At 51.0% G+C, this 23,544-nt stretch overlaps 1 protein-coding gene across 1 annotated transcript; it reads left to right on the top strand.

The window, feature by feature from the left end:
- Nucleotides 1-5,149: 5,149 nt before the first annotated feature.
- Nucleotides 5,150-19,834, top strand: HEATR6 (HEAT repeat containing 6). The gene is made up of 20 exons (XM_082068215.1): nucleotides 5,150-5,359; nucleotides 5,873-5,980; nucleotides 6,377-6,517; nucleotides 7,432-7,547; nucleotides 7,918-8,032; nucleotides 8,283-8,384; nucleotides 8,793-8,930; nucleotides 10,052-10,350; nucleotides 10,722-10,899; nucleotides 11,150-11,356; nucleotides 11,965-12,064; nucleotides 12,264-12,610; nucleotides 13,532-13,654; nucleotides 14,186-14,272; nucleotides 14,571-14,705; nucleotides 15,865-15,987; nucleotides 16,855-16,979; nucleotides 17,645-17,741; nucleotides 18,172-18,376; nucleotides 18,814-19,834. Exons 1-20 carry the CDS (start codon nucleotides 5,171-5,173, stop codon nucleotides 19,362-19,364), a joined length of 3,486 nt encoding a protein of 1,161 aa, XP_081924341.1. The 5' UTR covers nucleotides 5,150-5,170; the 3' UTR covers nucleotides 19,365-19,834.
- The last annotated feature ends 3,710 nt before the right edge of the window (nucleotides 19,835-23,544 follow it).

Genomic DNA, 23,544 nt, shown 5'->3' with positions numbered 1-23,544 from the left:
GTGTTTGATTACAGGTTTGGGGATTAATCTCGCGCCCATCTTGCCCCGTTCCCCGTCTGGCCGCGCTGCTCGCCTGCTGCCTGCTCTGGCAGGAAAGGACGGAGGGGCTGACACGGAGCCAGGCCGTGCCTCCGCCGCAGCCTGCGCACAGGCGGCTGGCACCCAGCCCGGAACGCGGCTCTGCAAAAAAATAAATGCCTTTTTTGTTTTTGAGGAAAGCCCAGAATGCTTCCACAAGGACAAAACCTCTTTCTGAATCTGGTTTTAAAAGTCCTATTTCCTCTAAAGGTTCACAATGACCTGGCCAAAAGTGTCTGCTCTGCCGTGGGTCAGCGTGGACGGGGTAAACCTGGACCCACGTTGCAAAGTCTCCTCTGAAACGGCAGCTTGCAGGGGGACTGGGGGACGGCACCCATGTGTCTGTGCCCAGCAGGGTCCCCGCCGCGGGTGCTGGTGGTTCCGCGGGCAGGGGGTCCCTGCACCTTTGCTGGGTTGTAATTAGCAGAAGAAAACCACAGTGTGACTCAGCGAGCTCCGGGTTCCAGGCCAGGGCTGCGGCGCTGCCCCGTCCCCTGACTGACGCGTGCGATACAGGCAGAGCCTGGGCTGGCTAAAGATCCCGTGTTACTTAAATATTTTATAGAAAATCATTAAGCAATTAAATCTGGTAAATCTCACATCATAGAAAAAGCAGCTTGGAGTCTGTGCAGTCAATGCTTCCCAGTTGTTTGGGATGTCGTCTTGGAGTCTTAACTCCAATCCTTGCTTCAGAATAACTATAATTATCTCTTAATTGCCATTATTGTTTAACATTTTTAGCATTTGCAAGTGCAAACTGTTAGAGTTTTCCATGCAGATACAATCAGTAGCCAGGGTTCACAATGCAAGCAATTAAAATCCCGTGATCATTACAAGCCTGCATGTCTATGCAACAGCTTCAATCTGCATAATTTGCCAGGACGTAGGCTAGAAACTCAGACAAATTTAGCATTTATTTAGTAACCTAGCAAAGCTACTACCTCTCGCTGCCTCCAATGATTTGCATCTACGGCACTTTTTGGAAGGACGTGAGCGCTGAAGGGAGGGGAAAGAAAGCATTTTCTAGAATACATCCCTGGAGAATATACAGCAAAGATAAAATTATGCACATGAATTATGCAGATGAATTATGATTTCACTCCTATTTTTGTTGGGATTAGCTCATGTTTGCTGTGCAGCCCTGGCAGGCTGCTGGCGCTCGGGCAGCGAGCAGAGCGCTTTCGCCAGCTCCCGGCGCGTCCCTGCGCTTGCGGGTCCCCCGCTCCCCGGAGCCTCTTGGGGACCGGCCGGGAGGATGGAGCCCCTGCGCCTTCGCCCCGCTGGGGCCTGGGAAAGTAGTTTTTGTCTGTGTTAATTTATGGCACCTTTTTTGAAAACGCGCAATGGATGAAAACAAGATTTAGGTGCAAAACTGAAAAAGCGAGCCTGCACTGTTTAGTATAGAGTAGGAGGCGTTTGCGGGCTCTGCTGCCACCAGCCAGGCTTCAGCGGCGTCCCCGGCGTCCCCAGCGCCTCCCGGGAAGGCAGCCGTGGAAACATTCCCAGCTCCAGGGAGAGGATCGCGAGGAGGAGGCGGCGGCAGCGTTTCCAAAGTCTGCGCACCAGCCTCAGCTGCGTTCCCAGCGCACGGGCGAGGAAAGCCGCGTTAAATCAAGCCTGCAGCCCTTCCAGGAGAAACAGCTCCGGAATCCTGAGCCCAGGAGGGCTGGCGACCCCAACCCACGGGGGTTTCCACGTGAAAGGTGTTTTAATGGCCCTCAGTGCAGGGGTAGAATTATCCTAATTAGCCAAATCACCAGGGCACCTGTACCCAGGGGGAGGGCTCAGGGAACCAACTGGGGGGTCCAGGCTGGGGTGTCCCATCCCCACGTCCCATCGCTGCTGCTGCCTTGGAGTGACATCCCTGACAACCCAGCAGTTGTTTGTTTGAGAAAATGAGATTAGGAAAGTATTTCAAGTATTTGTGTCTGTCCTTCAGTGGCGAAGCAGCCCGGAGCCAGCGCTGTTTGTCCCGTCAGCTGGCCAGCAGCTTGGGAAAACAGCCGGGAAGGCGCTGGGAGGCACCTCGGGCACCAGCAGAGATAACGCTGTATTTGCAGATGCCTTTGGGGAACGGTGCGTATCCTGGCGCAGGCAGGGGCACTCGCTAAACCCCCTCCCAGGGATGGGGTGGCTGTGTGTGCAGGTTTGCAGGACCCCCCTGCGGCCGGGGGCTCCCCGGGCAGCCCCTGCCCCCAGCTCAGCTCTGGGATGAGTGGTTCTTGTGTTCCCGCTGTCCTCAGCCTGGCCGCTCCCCACCCTGAGCCGGTCCCCGGAGGACCAGCATGGCTGAGGACGGCACAGGTCGTGACACCGCTGTGTAACGCCTGGCGATGCTCTGCACAGCGCAGGCAAAACACAGGTGACTGGTGCAGCCACATCGACTTCCCCACATGTATGAGCATGTCAGAGGATCGGGGATTTTTCCTGGGTTCAGGTGTTCGATCTGCTTTGAAATGCTGCTGATGGGAAAAGTCAGTAAATTTGGACAGTCCCAGGAAAGAGAACCAAAGGCAAGACAGGCAGAAACAGCAGTGTCCAAGAAAGCCTGGGACTGTAACCCTCCTAAATTCCCCCTGAGTTTTGGGCCAGTTATGTTCCCAGAGCAACAAGATTAAGATGAACTCCCTCTATTTTGCCTGTTACAGGAAGAGACACAGCTGACAAATCTGGAAGGCGAGGAGGAGGCAGAGAGAACCGGCAGCAGCTCCCAGGTTATCACTTTGTTGAAACCAGCAGGTATCTGCCATGCCCTTGAGCTATCTATCGTGGCTCCTCTTTAATTTGGCTTCCCCGTGGCAGCTGTCAGCATCCCTGCATTATCAAACCACCTGCCTGAATTTCAAGGATCTCATCCATGTATTCAGCAGGAATATAAATTTCTGGGAGCTCTTGATGGCCTTGAGATCAGAAACAGCCAGCCCGGGGGTTTCTGCTGTGCTGTGCTGGCACCCCTGAGCTGCAATTTCTCTTGGCTGGGACGTCTGGGGGGACCCGGCCCAGGAGAAACAAGCCCAGGCGGCACAGCCCAGGAGGACACTCACTGCACGTGTTTTTAAGCCAAATGTGGCTCCTGAAATCAACAGAGAGGGAGATTCCTCTGCCGCCTGGGGAGCCATCCTATCCACATTCTTCCCTGGGACCTTCAAAGGAGCTGAGGAATCCAATTCCCACTAATTTGCTTTGAAAACACCAACCTAAAATTGTAATGATGGCATGCTGTATTACAGGGGAGGAAAGAACCCACCAGACTAGCTACATTGTTTTCCTAAGACCGGGGTATTGATGATTTAATAAGACTTACATTTTTAACAATATTATGTTGGTTAATGTTGGAAGGTGTTCCTACAATTAATGAAAATTTCATAGACTGACTGGGGAAGAAAGAGCCCATTTTATGTCCCCTACCAGATGGCCTGAGCCAGCTGCTCATTCTTTTTCTTTGAACTGTGATTCTAATGACTTCTCCGTCCTTTGAAGTCGGTCTCTGAGCTGCTGAACCAGATGTATTTGCATGATAGTAGCTGAGCACGGTTAACAGTTACCGACTTTTGCTATTTTCCCTCATGGCCACTGCTGGATACTGCAATGTTTGCTTTTATTTGGGGCGAAGGCTTTCTAGGCGCTGGTAAAATGTGTCTTGGTGTAACATCGCTGGCTGCAGTGAGTTATTCCCTAAATCCACAGCGTCTTTACCCAGCTCTCAGCTGGTTTCATTGCTTTATAAACCCAGGCAGCGGTGTGAGTCTGCTTTCAGTCACAGATTTATTAGGGCCTCACAAAAGCGGGGGCTGCTGTCAAAAATGTGAATTTCAGCACCATTTTAAAAACAGAGAACGAGAAGAAAGGAAGAGCTTTAAATATGTATTAAGAAGTTTTAAAAAGAATAAATCACAAAATAAAATAAGTCTTTTTTTTACAGTGGCTCGCAGAGCACTTACAGGATATCAAACAGCGGCTCTCCCCAGAGCGACGGCTGGGCTGGGATGGCAAAGAGCTCTCTAAAATCAGCCGAGCACAATATTAATACGTGGTGCTGCCTGAGGCTGTCTCTCCTACGTGTTTCACTGTGCCTGCCTCAGAGGCCTGTTAGGGACTTTGGAGGAACAAATAATAAGGAATAAATGGAACGACGGAGGTAAGAAGCAGAGCAATCAGCCATATCAGACAGCCCAGGGCACAGAAGAAAGCCGAGGCGGCGGTACTGGGAGCACAGCACATACTTTCCTGACTCGAGGTGCTTGGCCCGACAAGGAAACGAAAGGAAGGTGAAGCGAGGTGAAGCGGAGGTAAGAACTTGAGTGAGGTACCAATGGTGGCTGCGCCTGGTTGTGACAGGGACGGAGGGGACGCCGTGCCCGGCCTGCAGCCCCCCCGCTCCCTTCGGGGGACGCGGGTCCCCGCGTTGGCAGTTCCTCTGTGCGCAGGGCGGTGACACTTGTCCCCATTCCAGGGTATTTCCCCATCAACCGTGGCCTTCCAGTCCCTGGCCTCTCTCCTGGGATCCTCCTCACAAGGGAATGGCGGGGAGTCCGTTCATTTGATGTTACCCACCAGCAAGAAATCAAAGTTGGAGTCATATCCTTAACATGAGCAGGTTTCTGTTCCGAGCCCCCAGCCCCTTGTGTCCCCGGTGCCGGGAATGTGTGACATCCGAGCACCGGCGGGCCCGGGACAGGGCGGGGGCTGTGGTTCCGCAGCCGGGGGGCTGATTTCAGGCCGCATCGATCCCTTACGGTGGGTTTTAAAGAAACACTGAGTGCCCACGATGGTTGAAATCTGCACAGGGAGGCTGGGCACCTGTGAGGATGGTGACACCGCCGAGGGTGTCACTGCTGTGGCTGTGAGGTGACAGAGCTGTGCGGGTGACACCGCTGTGAGTGTCCCCGCTGTGAGTGTCCCCGCTGTGAGTGTCACCGCTCTGAGTGTCACCGCTGTGGGTGTCCCCGCTGTGGGTGTCCCCGCTGTGGGTGTCACTGCTGCGCGGGTGTCCCCGCTGCCACCCGGCCCGGCCCGGCCGCCGTAGCCGCTCTCCGCCCTCCGCCCCGGAAGGGCTCCCGTTGCCATAGCGCCGCTGCCGGGAGGGCGGAAGATGGCGGCGGCGCGGCCGGAGGAGCCGGGCGGCTCTTTCCGCCGGTACCTGGAGCGCTTGGGCGCCCTGCGCTCCCAGCCCGGCGCGGAGCGGCCCGACGGCGGCCGCCGCACCGAGCTCCACCTGCTCTTCGACCAGCTCATCTCGGAGAGCTGCGGGCCGGCACCGGCGGCCGCGCCCAGCGCCAAGGTGCGCCGGGGCCCGGGGCCCTGGGGCCGGGGCCGGGGCGGCGGGGGGACGGGCCGGTGCTGGCGCTCGGGCGGGGCCGGGGGTCCGGGCCGCGGGGGCGGGGGGGCAGAATGCGTTCGCACGCGGGTGTCCACGTCACGCGGGTGTCCACGTCACGTGGGTCCAACGTCACGCAACTTGGCAGTAATTGTTGTGGACGATGCTCCTTTCCCTCCCTGCCCCTCGATCCAGCTCTGTTTCTCTGTGCCGCAGTTCGGCGGGTCAGCCCCGGTGCCCCCGGTGTCGCTGAGCCGCCCTGCGGCCCCGTGTCCGCACGTCCCGCGTGGGGCCGTGGGCCGCGCTGCCGCAGGGGAAGCTCACGAGCTGCAGTTCCATCCGTTTCGTTACATTCTCCGTATTGATGTCTGTGATATCCGCACAGATCGGGTTGTGTGATCGAAGTCTCAGCTGATGATGTGGTTTCCACCCAGCTTTGTAGTCTCGAAATAATAAACCGAGGCTTTTCTTTTCCAGGATGTTTGTGCTCTGCTTGTCCAAGCCTGTCAGCTGGTTCACCTTGATCAGGAACATCTTGTCAGCAAACTTTGTCAGCTCATCCATCACTTACTTAACAGATTTCAGGTATGGAAGGTTTGGCCTTGTCCCTGCTTTCCCTGTGCTGGCTCCCTGGGAAGCCCTTCTGTCTTTTTACGGGGTTGTGGAGCCGACCTTCATGCCGACTTTCTCAGATTTTCACTGTATTGCTTATTTATTCCTAGCTAAGGTTCTGATCTGTGGCTCCAGCATGGCTGAGGGGTTCCTGCTGAGAAAACAGCTCAGTCACAAATGACAAACCATTGGAAATACTCTTGGCTATAGGACACTTGTTTTGATATATCCACTTCTTAAGTGTCGACTGATTCTGATTGTGTGCGATCTTAACAGCCAGGTCACCCGAGTCTGTAATCAATATATCAGCGTGTATAGACTCCAACATGATGATGTTTTCTTGACCACAGTCCTTTTCTGCTCTGTCAGGTGATGGTTGATGAACAGAACTTGAATTTTCTTCTCTCCTACTGCATCTCTGCTCTTAAGCAGTGCCACTCTTGGACACACGTGGAAATTCTGCAAGCCTTAGCAGCTCTTGTTTACAATAATGGACCTAAATGTCAGAAGGTGAGTTTACAAGCCAAGAGAAAGTAACCACAAAAATATTTACACCCTTTTGCTGTTTCTACTTTTCTTTTTCCTACAAAAAAAAAGACAATAAAAAAGTGCCATGTTCTCAAATCACCACACCTTTTATGTTAAGAATAATCCCATTTAAATAGTGACTGATATTTGTAGAAGAGTTGAATTTGAGGTGTGATAGGTGTATATACCAGTAATCAAGACCACTTAATATCTGGCTTGAGCCAAAGGCGCACTATCAAAGAAAGGCACCAGACTGACCACCCCGATGTGCCTGTGGATCAGGCAGGAAGAACACAGGGAGCTTCATGTTGCTCGTTACTCAGCAGGCTCCACTGAGGACCCTCAAATTTATCCTGTAACCAGATCAGGTCTTTTGTGTGCGATGGGCTCAAAGCCGTTTCAAAGTGGAAACTATTGGGTATCAGCCATGAGGTCTGCACGAAGCTCCTTGTTCCTGCAGCATGACCGGGAGCGTTTGATGCAATGAATTCTGCTGTCAGCAGCTCTTGGCAGCTTGCGGAGCAGTTTCTGGTGTTGGGCTGAAGCTCGGGGTGGTGATGCTGGCGGTTCTGGAGCTGCCAGCTTGCGTGGGTCTGTAGCCTGTGTAACCGCAGCAGTCTGGTACGGCAGTTACTGGTTGAATTTTATGTCTGGGCAGAAAGGATAAGCTTGGACTCGATCTGAACTATGCTCATGCTCAATACTTTTTAAATACAAAGTAAAAGACCTTTGGAAATTAATATTTTCATGTCATTTCTATAATCTGTCTGTGGAATCTGAAATTGCAGCTGACAAATCTTTTTTTGTAGCATAGATACGTCTAGTTACCAAACAGAAGAGCTGGGAGGCTGAGGGAAGGGCACTGACCCCTAATGACTTCTGCTGGTTTGTTTTAGTATCTCCCGGATTTGCTGGGCAAGACTGGGCTCCTGGTGCAGTTCAGTGATTCGGCTCAGGCAGACGTGGAGCTCCGGAGGGCAGCGGTTCGCGGCATGGCCAACCTGTGTCTCAGGTGCGTACCAGCCTGCTCAGATGGTGAGCAGATGCTTTAGATGTACATCTGAGCGCTGGCACAGCCGCTGTGCTCTGTTTTTATAGTTATTGTCAGTGATTCTTTTTCAATTAATCCATTTTTCTGTTCCACATGCAAACATGCTGATGCCACAGCAGTGCCAAGTCCTCAGTGGTGTTCTCAGTGGTGCCCAATGAAAGGACAAGAGGCAATGGGCACAAACTGAAATACAGGAAATTCTGATTAAACATAAGAAAACAAAGAAAAAAAAAAAAAGGAAGGATTATGGACCACTTGGATCTGAGCTGGTGTAACTTTCTAAAGCTGTGGGACAGACTGTGAATCAACCATCTGTCTCCTCTCCTTGTAGCGTGCCTGGGCAGCCATACTTGGATGAGTCCTACAGAAACGTCTGTTTTCAAACTTTTCTCAGTGTGCTGCAGTCTTCAAAAACCTCTGATGTAGATGAGATCACTTTTTGCATGGTGAGTGTAAGCCTAATTGTCTAGAATAATCTAATTAGGAGATTGTGCTGCTGGAATGTTGGAATTTGGAATGTATGACATTTGGAATGTTGTCAACTGAGATTTTGCTTAAATAGTCTCTTTTAATAATCATGAGTAACTGTCCCAGTAATTATGTTGAGCAAGAACATAAGTGCCTAGAAGGTCACTTGAAAGAGGTGAACATTCAGTGTTTTGGGAAGGAAAAGTAATTCTGTCTTTCGGTTTCCAGTTACTGCAAAATGCACTGAAAGGTATCCAGTCGCTTCTCAATGGTGGGAAGATGAAACTAATGCAAACTGACCAAATTGGATCTCTTCTTGCAGTATTAAAGGTAAATACTTAAATCTGCTTGGAGGAAGAGGCAGACACAGGAAGGTGCATGTTCCAGGTGCTTGTGAAGTGGGAAACAGCAGGAGAAGACGAGGAGGGAGCAGAGAGAGCGTGGGGGACAACGTTGTGTGAGGGAGAAAGGGATTGAGTTTCTCTCACAGCATCTTAACTGCACTTCCCACAAAAATGTGATAGAAAGACAGGAGGTTCATTTTTTTGGACCTGCTAAGATCCTTCTAGAGATGGTTGAATTTCAGGTGTTGCGTAGCTGTTAAGTAGGACGGGGAGAGGAGAGACCTGGGGGAAGGATCACCAGCCCAAACAAAACTTGATGAACAGCCAAGTATTTATAGTAAATCTTTGTACGTCAGGAAGGGGGAGAATGCTAACGTTTTTGTGACTGTTCGAGAAATGCATGTTTCACGGACTGCCGGGACTGAGCATAGAAATGCCCGCAGCCTTGTACCCGGCCCCGCTGCCACAGTACGACAAGAGGTCACCCGCCAAACAGGAGCCATCGGAACCGGCCGCCTTTAAGCAGACAGGGGTAAGCTGAAATTATACCGATGCTACCGTTTGCTCGTTGTGTGTGTGTTTGCTGCGGTTGTTCGTTACCTGGGGTGATATTAGTGGCTAAAAGGCACTTTGTGTTCTGAGCATGTGATACATTTCACATTCTTTGCTGTAAAGGTGTTGATTGTAAACCTCTGCGCTGCTTTGTGCGCTCGGATGCTGAGAGCAGCCGGCTCTGCAGAGCCTGGCTTTCCTGAGTTACGCTCTGTGCATCAGTTATTCATCTGTGGCCAAGAATTCTTGGCCTACAGACAGGGGATTGGTTCCTGCAGACTAGGCAAAGCTTTTTATTTTATAAGTTACATTTTCCCTTCTGACACTTGCACAATAGTTTGACTCTTTCTTAGGGAAGTCAAGTTCATCTAGAGGCTGATTTCCTCCTCCCTCCCCCATCTGTTCTGCTTAATCCTTCTGCAGGTTATTTTTTAACCCTGTAAATATTTTGGATTACCGATTATCTGAAAGACATTCAAGAAAATGAAGTTGCATAGTCATGTTGACTTGTTTCTTTGACATGTTAAATACCTACTGTAAATTAAAAAGAACTAGAGAAGTGTTTACTCTTTCTCTTCTTTAATCACTTTTGTGTGAAATCTGATTTTTAACTAAAAGTTTTCTTGCAGATCTTTTGCTTTGCTGATGAAGAGGCCAAAGCTTAATTTTTGAGGCTATTTAGATATAAACTGCATACTTACACTAAGATATTTCTGTACTGATGTACTGTTGCTACTAATAAGCAAGGTTTGCGAACTCTCAGATGCTAGAGAAGTGGCAGTTTCTGTATGTACAGTATTGCACATTCATGTAATTGCACTTTTGTGCAGTATTGTTGCATCGGAAGACGGCTACATAGCTGTGATAACTCTTGATTAAATTAAATCTCATCTGAAAACTCATTTAGAAATGTGTATAATTTAATGTTGATGCTCTATACAGACGACATGATTTATTATCTTAAACTCTGTTTTTATGGTGGATTAGCAGTTAGTTTTGTTTCAGTTAAGACCTTTTTTCCTGAGATTTACAACTATAAAATGTTTGCATGTCTTTTCTTCAAAAGATTGAAATAAAAATCTATTTTTTGTCTTACAACAGAACCGAAGGAAGAAGTCCAAAGGGAAGCAAAAGAAGGGAGAGCTTGCGGAAGAAGGAAAAGAAGGTTTGGGTGATGCAGGAAACGAATCAGCGCTTGGAGCCGACATGCTGAAATTGCACTTGGGGGGCGTGCGGAGCAGCCCCCGTGCGGAGCCCGGGACCGGCACTGGCGCTGCAGCCGGGGCCGCCGTGCCCGCGGGGAGGGAGCCCTCGTCCCCACGCTGCGCCGCCTGGAAGAGAATCAGCAGCAGCGAGTCGGAGTATTCGGACGCCGAGGGTGGAATACAGAGCAAAGTGAGGTGATTGCCGTCGATGTGAACAGAAAGCACGGTAGCAGAGCGTGCTGTTCGTAATGATTTAAGCTCCCGTGTCATTTTAAAGCCCAGCTTTTGCGCCTGTCGATCTGGCACAACTTTTACATGTGTGCAGACACTTCCACGTGATCTTAGTGCTTTTTTCTTAATCAAAACTCTTGGAGAAATCACTTTGCCTTTTGATTTCTGTGGTGATACGAATTACCGCCTTCCAGTTTTCTTGTGCTGGTTTGAAAGTGAATTTACTCTTGGTCTAAAAAAATTCTTCTCACAGCTCGCCACTCTCGGATGTGAAAGCGATTACATCCATTACTTCGCACTGCTGTGATTTCATTAGTCTTTTTGTTTGTTTTTAGATCTTACCAAGCCAATGTTCGTCAAGGGGCTCTAGCCTGTTTCCTCTCCACTATAAAATCAATAGAAAAAAGAGTTCTTTACGGCTACTGGTCAGCGTTTGTCCCCGATGCACCCGGTATTGGCAGCCCCCAGTCGGTGTCCTTGATGACGATTGCTTTAAAGGACCCTTCTCCAAAGGTGAGGCAGTTCTGAGTAGAGAAAGCATTGTATTTTTGTATTTTTTCCCTTATTAATCTTTAGAGTTGTTTTCTGTGGCCTTCAGTAAGTACTTTGGCTACTGTATCTGTATTGCTTGATCACCGTAACACCAGAAATAAGAGGATGTATTGGTTGAGGAAACAAAGGATTAGTTTTATAAATCTTAACATTCCCCATCAGCTTGGAGGAGGTGTTAAAAGTGGGTAACAGAAACGTCTTGTCGTTTCAGACCCGTGCCTGTGCTCTTCAAGTTCTCTCAGCCATCCTGGAAGGTTCTAAGCAGTTTCTTTCTGTTGCCGAAGATGCCAGTGACCACAAGAGAGCTTTCACTCCCTTCTCGGTCACCGTCGCGTCCAGCGTGCGGGAGCTGCACCGCTGCCTGCTGCTCGCCCTGGTGGCAGAGTCCTCCTCCCAAACGCTGACACAGATTGTCAAGGTAACTGCACCATACCTGTTTCAAATGCTGCCCAAGAGATGATGTTTTTCTCTACATTACGTCTTGAAGAAAGATTACACGAATATTGGAGCTGTTGGGGACTAAGGTGAGGTGGGGAATACAGGGTCGTTTAAAAAGTTGGACCTGGTTTGTAACACATAGTGATTTCAGATCGAGTCCATCTTTTTGAAACACCCTGTTGACTGTTGTCGTCTCCCAAGGCTTCACGGACTTCCTGCAGAGTCCTGGGGTTTCTTTTCTCTCCAGCACAACTCTTTTGTTCCTGCATTTCTTTCATGGGGTCTTTCTGGAGCTGAATCAACTTATGAAATGATTCTGAAAACTTTGAAACTGGAATCCCAATTGTCATGAAGAACTATTGAAATTCCATGGTCTTAATGCCAGGTCATAGTAGTTAAATACTTGTTCTTAGGAGCCAAGTTTGTAACCGGCTTTCGAAACAGCAGATAATTGGCGCATTTGTTTTCAGGTGCCCTCAGATAATTAGCTGTCTAAATGACCTAAATTGCAAATGTAAGAACAAATCTGTTGGAGGCCAGGCTGACATTGTAACCACTGCTCCATGTATGTTCTTTTGTGTGTTTCAGTGCCTTGCGAATTTGGTTTCAAATGCACCTTACAGCCGTTTAAAACCTGGGTTGCTGACGAGAGTTTGGAACCAGATAAAGCCATACATTTGCCATAAAGGTGTGGATATGTTATACTTTAATTTGACACTGGTTATTACAAAATAGTTGTGCATTTCCCCCTCCCCGCAAAACGTGCATTGCTGTCAAATTGTACGTTATGATGTGTCTCATCCAAAAAGCACTGAAGAAGGATGCCGAAGTGTCGGTCAGATGCTAACAGACTGGATTTTCTTCCCCTGCCCTGTTCTTTCTTGCAGATGTGAATGTTCGAGTTTCCAGTCTCACGTTATTAGGGGCCATAGTATCTGTCCAAGCACCTTTACCAGAGGTGCAGTTACTTTTGCAGCAGCCCAGTTCCGCAGGGCTGAATAACAGCGGCAGCGCAACCCCTCAGCGCTGGAGCTGGGACGCGTGGAGGAAGGGGCTCCCCTCGGAGGGGGGCGCTCCAGAGAACCCCGCGGTGTGCACGGAGCCCTGCTGGCTCCTCTGCCTCTGCGTTTCCATCATCGTGCTGCCCAGAGAGGACTCCTGTTCTGACAGCGATGCCAACTTAGCCTTTTCCAGCGTTTATGAGCCCTGTCCCCTTCGGCTGGAGGCCTTACAGGTGGGGATGAGCAGGAGGTTTGTAAAATGAACATTTTGGTAAAACAGCAAACTACCTCATGTCAGCCAGGCCTCGGACATGGGTTGCCTTTGCTCCTCGCTCTTTCAGTGAGATTTAGACTCACGCAGCGTCTGTGCTGCCGTGACTGACAGAGCAGCGTTGGGGAATAACGTTTTGATTGTGTGACTGTGGCTGCAGCATAACTGTCCCATAGTAACACCCGCTGTAGCAAGCGCATCAGCCTGTGATTTTTGTTGCTTTCATTAATTTTAAATATTATTTGTCTGCGTGTCTTGAGACCTGGTGAAGGCTGCGAACCTTCCCCATGCAAACTCCTCCATACAGAATCTAAATTCAAGTTTTGCTAGAGAACAGTGGGGAAGAACCTTGCAGCCAAAGAACAGTCTGCAGGGAACTATGGAGCGGTGCTGGTACGACTAAAGCAGTACCTGTGAATGTTGAGACTTGGCCTTGTTTTTCTTCTTGTAACTACAAAAATAATACTATTTTGTAACGTGCATCCCCAGAAATCTCACTTTAACTCTGCAACAGTGAATATTTGTTAAACTCAGCTTCACAGAATGCAGCAGCAATACTACGGGTGATACAGAATATGTTGCTCTTACAGGCAGTCTTGCTTGGTTTTTTAGCTACAGGAGACCTCAACAGTAAATAATTCATGGTGTTGCTACCTGATAGTGCTTTTGTGGCCCTTTTTTGAACAAGATAATGGAATAGGGAGGTTTTTAATTAGCTGTATAATTCTAGAAGTTGTGCTGCAAGGTGTATCTGTTACATCAGAGTTTAATATGTGGTCCAGGTGTTGATTAGCCCATTAACATCCTCTCTGTGTGTATTCGGGGTATTTTCGTTTAACAGAAGGCAATGACACTGAATGGACTTTCTTTGTTTTGTGTGTAGGTGTTGGCTCTTCTTGTGAAAGGTTATTTCTCTCTGGCTCAGAGCTATTTCCTAGAACTCGGAGAAGTGGCTTGCAGGTGCATGGAAGAAATGGATCCATCCATTCAGCTTCATGGAGCCAAAGTAAGAACAGGAGGAAACATCAACATTGTTTTGCCAAGTCAGTTTTACCTGTTAGTGTGCTTTGCTAATGCAGGTAAGCGGGGTGAATATCCAGAGCATCTCTGGGCGCCTGCTGTAGCTCTTTGGCACTCGCAGTACCCCGACACTTTGAGAAATGCGCTTTCTGCTTCCAATCTTGAATTCTTAGCAGAATTTTGTTGCTCTGCTGAGTCACCAGGAAGCTTGGGAACTGCAAAGACTGTAGCGCTGGCCTTTCCCTGACGTAGCCTCAGCTGGGGCAGGAGCCATAGTCTGTCACCCAGAGGAAAGCTCAGCGGGATTTCCTCTTTGCACAGCAATTTATTACGCTGTTCTAGCTGGAGACTTTACGTAAGAAAGGATTTTCCTCTCATTTCTGCACTAGCAGGGACAGAATAGGGTCCAAACTAATACTGAATCTTTTATTTTTGTTACCTGGGTGAAGTTTGCTATAGTTCCATGGTACCTGAGTCATCCCTGGTAAAGATCTGGTTGGTTTTTGTTTCCTTGCAGCTTCTGGAGGAGCTGGGCACAGGAGTGCTGCAGCAGTACAAACCCGATTCCGCCGTGTCCCCCGAGCAGAGGGTGCCGCTCGGCCGGGTGAGTGTGCGCGCTCCTCTGGGGCTGCTTCCTTCAGCTCTGCACAGAGCTGCTGCCACAGAGACATAAATCAATTGCAGGAAAGCAGAAAGGGACTCGGTACCCTGTGGCTTTATAGGTGCTGATATGCACAATTTTTATAGACTTCCTGCATTATTATTGTATCCGGTTTTTGTCTATAGGCAGATGTGTTGTGTTGTGGGTTTTTTCTTTTCTTCTTTAGAAAAAGACAATCTACTGTAGAACTGGAGCATAACTGCTGACTTTAAATAGGCAAACCTGGCTGCTTCCTCTGTAGGTTGTGACTTTCTGGACGAAGATGTTAAATGGCCCTTTACCTGGGATTCTTCAGAACTCTCCACATGCGACTCTTCAGACAAGCGCCTGCGATGCCCTGTCCTCTATCTTGCCAGAAGCTTTCAGCAGCCTGCAGGTAGGAGCGTGCCCTCGAATCGGGGCGTTTTTACCTGGCTACCAGATTGCAGTAGTGTAAAGCCTTTGAAAAACTTACAAGGAGAGAGCAGAGAAACCTTCCAGATTTTTTGTACATTCTGAACAAGTTGTGACTATTGAAGACTGGGAAAAGCAATGTTGGGCGTAGTCTGTCAAATAATTAAACTGTGGGTCACAGAAGCCATTTGGCCCCACCGCAAATACTCCGCCTTGGCGATGCTGCATGGGAGATGGAGGGCAAGAACGGCATTGCACGAAGGAGGGGTGAAGGATTGTTATTTTGCTGGTTAAGTCTTCGATGCGACAGCCGAGCAAACAGCCATGGGCTGACGTTGGTCACCAATTTGCATGGTTTTTTCTTTTGGCTGGCTTTTGAAACACTAAACTGCAGCGATCGCCCTGGCAGGAGCAAACAAATGTGTTGGCCTTACTCTCCTTTTGCAACATTAAATATGCTTTTAAACATAAAAGCCTTGGCAGTGTGTCACCGCTGCATTGTGCAGCTCCTTTTGTGTCACTGTGCCCTTCTCGATGGGGAGTGCTCTGCCAGATCTCATTTGCCCCAGAATTGCCGGTCCAGCAGTATCTCTGGAATTCTCCCTCTGGTTTCTCCAAGTACAGCGTGTACTTCATCCCCCTGTACTTTGATCACATATGCTCTCTCGTCCCCGTGGCCATGTGGGGTCAAGTCAGTGCCCACTCTGACCCTTTGCTCTGATGAAACAAGGATTTTTGTCATGGGTTGGTAAACTGACAATCTGTCCAGGATGAACTTAATCTGCCTGGCTGTCCTTGTTAATGAAGGGGAAAGAGTGAGGTAAGTAAGACGGGAAAAAGCAGCCGATCCAGTCTGTTCTACCACTGATGGGCCATGCTTTCTGCGTTTGGATGATAGGTCGTATTTTGGTTTCCTTTGTGGGCTCATCTAACAACAACAAGATCATGTTTGCTGGAATCATTCCCATTTCCCACGTGGCATCCTGAAATGCCACTCAGTTACTTTAAAGAAAAGAGTGGTCTCTGAATGGTAGCTTCTATACATTCCACATATTACGGTCCTTCAGAGTGTGTGCCGGTTGTCTTTGTGGGCCAGAGCTCTCTTGGTTTCCCTCTGGTGCCATCACTGCTCCTCGTTGCAGGACGACCAGCAGATCCTGTGTGTCACTCTGCTGCTGGGCCTGAACCACAGCGAGAACCCGCTGGTAAAAGCCGCTGCCGCGCGTGCGCTGGGAGTCTACGTCCTCTTCTCTTGCCTTCGGCAGGTCAGAACTGGCCTATTTTTCTTATTTTGAGCCATTTTATAACTGGTTTGGTGAACCATAAGATGTGGGGTGAGTTCTTTTGGAATGAGTTGACTTTCTTGATTCTGGTCTGTATGTGCATTTAGCTTTTCCTTTCTGTCTCCAGACCTCCTGCCTTTGTGTGGTCAACAGAACCGGTGCAAGTTTTTAATGTGAAGGCTTCAGTTTTGCTTAAAACTAAGAAGTAAGGCTTATCTAGGGAAAAATGCTGGCTTGTTTCCACAAAATACCTGATCTTAGCTTGGCTCAGCTGGAAGACTCTGTAGTTTTTGCAATGTGGCCTTAACTGAGTGCTTGTAATACAAAATGTATGCAGTAGCTGACACTGAGATTTGATTCCAAAATATTTTGAAAGAAGATCCTTTGCCATAGGCGTGGGAATGAGAAGCAAGTGTGATGTGCCATAGAAGCAAAGATTGGACAGGCAACTTAGCAGGGAGTTTGGAGAAGCGGGATTTGATGAGTGTAAGCGGGATTAAGAGCGGGATTTGATGAGTGTAAGATTGGCAGTCCAGGTAATTGTGTTAAAATCCACGGTAACTAGAGCACCAATGAAATTAAATAATGCATTGAAGCTTTTCAGTAACAACTACCTGAGAGAGGGGTGAACTTTGTCAGTGTGTGGGCCCAGACTGGTAACGAAGGGCCAAACGAAGATGTACAGCGAGCACCAGAAACCTCTTAAAGGTTGTTGCCTGCAAAAGAACCGAGTAGATCTGGTGTGTGTGCAGGTACCATTTGCCCTGGAAAGGCCACAATGTGTATGTTACTGAGGAAATCACCCGAGTTTTTAAAACTTTCTAACTTTGCAGCAGTTTTTGCCTTTAGGACGTGATGTTTGTGGCAGACACAGCGAACGCTATTCTGAATTCCCTCCACGACAAGTCTCCGAACGTCCGTGCCAAAGCAGCCTGGTCCCTGGGCAACCTGACAGACACCCTGATCATCAACATGTACGTGAGTGCGGCCCGGCCCGTGGAACGCCCCCCTGCCCCCTTCCCACAGCGTCACACAGGGTCACAAAAAGCCCAAATTTGGCTTGGATGCTTTGTTTTGAGCACTCTTCAGCCTGTGTGTCTCTCAGCATATGAAAATGTGTTATAAGTATCCCATGTCCAGCTGGGGTTGAGTTCTACTAAACTGCGTGGGCTTAGGTCTTTCTGATCATTAGTTCTGGAGTATATTCCAAGTTTCCTTTTCAGTTTGTTATTTCTCCTGTGTTGCTGTGTGGAGTTGCGTGTTCCCTGGTTACTTCACTTTCACCATAACACAGAAGTAAAATTAATAAATATTTAACACTTCCTCAAGCCAAAGACTGAAGGAATTCTAACCTACTGTTACATTTTTAACAGGAGAAACGGTTTATCCTATATTCCTGCCTCTGAGCAATCCGTTGCCCTCTGTTTTTTATTAGACCCAACGCATTGCTAACCGGCTTTCTTGCATTGATAGTTTGGTTTTAAATTAATAAACATAGTGGTCACATGTAGGAAGGTCTGCCTTACATATTAGCCCTCTGAAGAGTGAAGGTTGTTCATAGGCGTTTATAAGGGATCGTCTCACACCTTTGGGGCCGGATTGTCGGGGCTGGGCTCTCACAGGGCGACTCTTCCCCCAGGGAAACCATGGGACAGCGCTTTCAAGAGGAGTTTTCTGATCTCCTCCTGCTGAAAATGTTACGGTCTGCGACTGAAGCATCCAGGGACAGAGACAAGGTACGAGCGAGGGGAAGGAGGGTGGCGCTACCATGGGGTGGTTAACTCTTGCATTTAAAAAAATAAGAAGAGGAAAAAAGGCACCAGTTAGTTGGGGTTGGGATGTTTTGCCCCGGTGGACAGGGAGCTGCAGCTCAGCAGCCTCTCCTGAGGGCTGGGCTTTGGAGCTGCCCGTGTTGTTTGACCTGCAGGGTGTTTGATTGCACTTTTCCACAGTGTGTGGGGGTTTTTTGGTTTGGTGGTGTTGTTTTGACCATCTGCAGGGAATGGTCTTTCTGGTGGCATTTAGGGAGTTACCACCTGATACGACACCAGGCTGATTCCAGATGGGCTCCTTGTTGGCTCTGAGCTTGATTTCCTAGCAGGCTTGACAAAGTCTTTGCCTATAAGCTGAAAGCCAGACTGGTTTTTCTGTATATGTGTGTTCCAGGTAAAGAGTAACGCGGTCCGGGCCCTTGGGAACGTGCTTCATTTCCTGCAGCCGTATCACGTAGCGAACCCCAGGTTCAAGGAAGCCATCGAGGAGTCTCTTCAGGCCCTTATTTCCACCGTTGAGAGCGAGGCCACGATGAAGGTGCGCTGGAACGCTTGCTACGCGCTGGGGAATGTCTTCAAGAACCCTGCCCTGCCCCTCGGTGAGTCGCTTGTCCCGCGGGCTGTGGGTTTGCACCATGGGTTGTGGGTTTGATCAGAAGGTCTGTTAGAAGTGTGTTGGGGAGGAAGCAGAGGGAGCTGGATCTCGCTGTCGTGGCTTTCCCAGAGCTCTTGTCACTGCAACAGGCTCAGATCCTGCGAATACAGGTGTATAGAGTAACTGCTGTGTCCAGTTGGATGTCACGTTAGAAAAGAACATGAGGATGGGATTATAGCTGGGAATAGATGCCAAATGACATTTTCCCCTTACAAAACTTCAGAAGATTAACTGTTTTTTAACTACTTTTTAGTTTTATGACCTCTGAGTCTGTTGTTTAGACCAGCAACTGTGAGCTCATTAAATATTTAGGAGATACATTGACAGTTTTGTATATTTGACTGATTCAGAAGGGTTGTTGTGGTTTGGTTTGTTTTCCAGGAGAGGCTCCTTGGACAACACAAGCATACAGCGCGCTTTCCTCGGTGGTGAAGTCCTGCAAGAATTTTAAAGTCCGGATCAAGTCGGCCATGGCGCTCGCGGTCCCCGGCAGGCGGGAGTGCTACGGCTCCGCCGAGCAGTTCCGCCACATCTGGGCTGCCTTGGTGGTCGCCCTGCAGAAGAGCGAAGACACCGAGGACTTCCTGGAGTTCAAGTACAGCGCCAGCCTGCGGACGCAGCTCTGCCAGGCGCTGCTGCACCTGCTCAGCCTGGCCAGGAGCACGGACCTGCCGCTCATTCGGGAAAGCATCACCCGCGACGGGGATGCGATCAGATCCTATGTCTTGCAATATCTGAAATCTGGAGCTGAAGAAAATGAAGCAGGAACGCACACGGACTCGTGCGAGAGGGAGAGAGTGTTAAAAGGAGCTATTGAACATCTGGGTGGGATAGAGAAACAGCTGGGGGGCAAAGCCAGGCTGAGAGTGTCTGTTTATCTGGAAGACGTCTTGACGGACCACGCGAATGCCACTGAATTAACAGAGGCTTAGAAAGAGACGTGTTTTGGTGACCAATAACTGACGCTTTGGGCACGGAGCAGAAACGCTGCTCTCCTTTGCGCAGAGCATCCAGAAGAAAAGTTTCCTGTTGCTGGTGTTAAACAACTTATTTCAAGCTTACTCAAATCATTCATAATGCCTGATGTAAAGATCTGTGGAACATAATTTTTACTTTTTTAAAAAACTTATTTTATTTTTATGTTTAGTGAACTCTTAAACTGTCCTCACGTGGTTTTGTTTGTGCTCTTACCTGTTACAGCGTTACCACTTGGAAAACAAAAGCCTTTTCCTTCTTTGTACGTTTTATAAAAGCCGCCTGTTCTCTGAGCTTATCTAAAAGCATTTTGTTACTATTGCTGCTGTATTCAAAACGATGTTTGTAAAGGAGGGGGCTGGAAGAATTCTGTTTTTCTGAGGACTGCAAATGTTGTCATTCTTGTGTTCCTGCAATAAACCCAAATCTGCCAATATTTGTGTGATAGCTTAGAGCAAACAGGCTTTGCCTTTGCCTGTGTGTCCCGGGGGTCTCACACCTGCCTGCCCTCCCGCGGCCTCCGCTCACCTGTCTGCCAGAGCTCAGAGCTGCGTGTTTCCAGGGGCCGGTTCTGTGCTGTGTGAGCCGCAACAACTAAAGTCGGTGCCGCGGCACTGGAATTTTGACTCTTTTATGGGACAGGCAGGGATGTTCTAAACCCTGTGTGTCTGCAGTGCTGTTCCCTTCGATCCGTGACGCTGTGCTCCGTTTGCTGTGCTCCCGCGCCGGTGGAGGACGGAGCTCTCTGATGTTGCTGGGGACGAGTCAACGCCTCCAGGAATGAGCCACCCTGCGCGAGTTGAGCGCCCGCCGCCCTAACCTCGGCCTGGATGTTTGAGCAGAGCTCAGCGCGAGCCCTGCCCGTCGTAAAAGCTCTTTGGGATACAACATTATCTGCTTTGTTTTTCCATCCTTGCTGCTGGTTTCAGTGGAGCTCAAGTGTTTGAGTATCTGAGATCCTATTGAAGCTGTGCGGGTTTCTTGCCCAGGTTTGCTGCGGCCTCTGCAGCAGCTGAAACCCAGGCGGTGAGGTGGATCTGGACCCGGTACCCAGCACATGGCCGGGCAGCAGCCGCGGCTGTTCCTGTGCGGGGCAGCAGCCGCGGGTGTTCCTGTGCCGGGCAGCAGCCCCCGTCCCGTCTCAGGGTGTTCTGAACGGGGAAATCTCAGACTTTCTGCACCCAAGAAGCAAATGGGAGCAGCCGGGATTCCCAATAGTGTGTGGCCAATCTCCCTGGGGAGAGATGTGTTACAGGAAGGTGGAGGGGGCAGCTGCAGGTATTCAGGTCTAATTTCCATGGGCAACACATGAACTGCTGCTGGGGGGGCTGGGTCAGTCATGGGGTTCAGCTGTGCCTGTTCCCAACCCCATGGGGTGCTGCTGGTGCTGGAGCAGAGCTGGGAGGGACTCTGTCCATGGGGATATGAAGGTCAGTGATGATTTTATGTGTCTTTTTAGTGTTGCATGTTCATTTTTGGTGCTTGGCAGAGCAGTTTGGGCTGTGTGTGCCCTGTACAGCTCACTCGCCGCTGATGAGAGCAGCGGGGTGGACGCAGCCTGGGCTGGGGACTGGTGGAGCACGAGGTGCTCGGGGCCAGCAAAAGGCAGCACCTTCCCCACCCTGGACAAGGTTTTATTGTCCTGCCTCTTTATTGTTGTGTTTACAAGCCAGGCGCTTTATAGGTTTTCCTATGAATAGTTTCAAGGAGAAGGTAATTACCTTATCACATGCGGAATGATTTATAGCCAAGGTGGCAAGGGACATTCAAGCTCCACATCGGCTCCGTTTGAAAGACAATCCGCCTGTTCTTCCGCGCGGGGTCACTGTGTGGGTGAAACAAAGGGGTTTAGTGCCCAGCCCACCCGGTCCCAGCGCGGGGGTGTCTCCTGCGGCCGAGCCCCCGAGGGAGTGTTTCCCTGGGCACCCGTGCCCACCTGTCACCCCAGGGGTTCCCTGGGGCTGCGCTGGCGCTGGGCAACCCCCGAGAAACCAGCAAGGAGCAACCCAGTGAGTTCAAAGCTCGGGCTGTAAAGCCCTTTGCACGTAGCGATGTTACGTGGGTCAGTGAATGCCCAGCGCGCTGCCCGAGCGCCAGCGCAGCCTCCGTGCAGCATCGCAGCTCTCGGCCGGACCGGGCTGGCCTGCCCGTGACGTCCTGCTCAACCCATGGGCTAGGTTTTGTTGGGTAAAGCTCCTCGCTGGTGACCACAACCCCAGCTTGCAGTGGCTGCGGGGACTGTTATGCATCTCCCCTTGCCTTCGTGGAGTGATTTTTTTCTTTTGTTGTTTTGATTATGAACTCTCACTTCATGGACTCGGCGCACAGACAATAACGCGGGAGTTCCCGTGCGGCTGTTGCGCTCTGAGCATCCCGCTGCAGCCGGGGGCGGGCAGGGAAGGGGCCCACGAGGTGGCACCACGTCCCCGGCCACCGCCGAGCGCCGGCCCGGCCGCGGGGGACCCGCCGGGGGGGCCCCGGCGCTGCCAGAGCCCGGCTCGGGGGGGCGTGGGGGTGCAGGGGGTCCCCTTGCAGACCGTGGGTGCCACCCGCCCGTGCACCCACCAGAGGCTCCCCGGGGCTGCAGCACCCGCAGCCCCCGCTGCGCCCCGGCGGTGGTGGCACAAGGGACAGGCACGTTCCTCCATGTAATAACTCGAACTGTTCCCCTGCCGATGCTGAGCCCCGGGTGGGGCTGATGGTTCTTGCCCCGGTTCGTGGGCACAGGGTGGTGGGGGCTGCGATGCCTCTCGGGACACGGGTGCAGCCCCGGGTCCCAGCCAGCTGGTGCCCTCGCTGGGCCCACCGCCCCACGCGGGTTCCTCCCCGGGACTCTCTGTGGGACACCAGCGTGGGGGGGTCACAGCAGCGGGGTTGGGGCTCTGGTGGCAGGAACAGCACATGGGTGGGTGAGCCATGGGGTGGCGATGGCAGGGGTGACTTCCAGTGGCGGGGTCAGCGGGAAGAGGCTGATCCCGTGTTCATGCCTGCTGTCTCTCCCATAAAAAATAGCTCAGTGCTATCTTGCAGGCCATCCCTCCCTAGGACCCGCTAATTTGGTGATTTTTATCCTGTCTGTTTTCCTTCTCTCCCCCCCGCAACCTCCCGTCACTCCTCCTGGGGCGGCTGCGGGGTCGCACTGATGGATGGTCCCCGGCAGCGCCCGCGGGAGGAGGTGGTGACCGGGGAGGGGGTTTTGGGCACAGTCTGACCCAGCCATGGTACCAACCCCTGCTTTGGGGCGATGCTTGACAGCCCAGCACAGGCAATGGGGGAAAGGGTGCTCAGCAAAACCACGGGGCAGCCCAGGGACACAGGCGGTGCCATCAGGGATGGGGACAGAGGAGATAAAGAGGCTTGGTGGGACCTGGCGAGTGGGGATGGCCTGGGGTCACTTCTCCCTGTGCCACCCCCCGGAAAGCGGAGCCTGCACCGCCCCGGGGGGGTCCTCCAGCTCCCCGGGAGCCCAGACTGGTATTTCAGTCTAGACGTGCTGGTATGTTTTCAGTCCCGCACATTTCCTTGATGGCCAAGGACGAGCACGCTCGGGGCACGGGCACCGGTGGCTGCTGCAGGGTGGGGGTTCCCACGGGGACGTGGGGGGGACGGACGGGCCGAGTGCTGCCGTGTGCCCGGTCCCTGCTCCTGGGGAGGCAGCAGAAACCTTTGCGCTGCGAGGGGAGGGAAAACTATGTGAAACTTGACATTTGCTCATAAAACCAGGCTTGCTGGGGGGAAAACTTGCTGCATCTTGCTAGAGCGTTGGCCTGGGCTGCACCAGGCTGGTGTGAAAAGCTTTATTCAGCTGCCACCACCGTTCCTGCTGTACTGCGTACGGCCCCGGCCCTGCACACCCGGTGGGGTTGGGCTGGGTAAATAATTTGGGGGGGGTGACCAGTTTGGTGATGTCGGAAACGTCGCGGTGGCTCAGGGCTCAGTCCCTTCTCCTCCGTGCCGTGGGCACTGGGATGATGCTTTTACCAGCCGGTGATGCTGCTCGTGTGCCACCCGCCCGGGGCCGGGCCGGGGGGACAAAGGCGCCTTTCAGGGCCCCGGCGGGGCCGGCCGTGCCCGGGCGGCCCCGAGATGTGTGAAATTTGGCTTTGGCCCGGCTCCTTCCTGGAGCGGAACTGTTCT

This window comes from Streptopelia decaocto (assembly GCF_964273445.1).
Source record: "Streptopelia decaocto genome assembly, chromosome: 18".
Taxonomy (NCBI): Eukaryota; Metazoa; Chordata; class Aves; order Columbiformes; family Columbidae; genus Streptopelia; species Streptopelia decaocto.
This window is presented reverse-complemented; position numbering and strand designations above follow the sequence as displayed.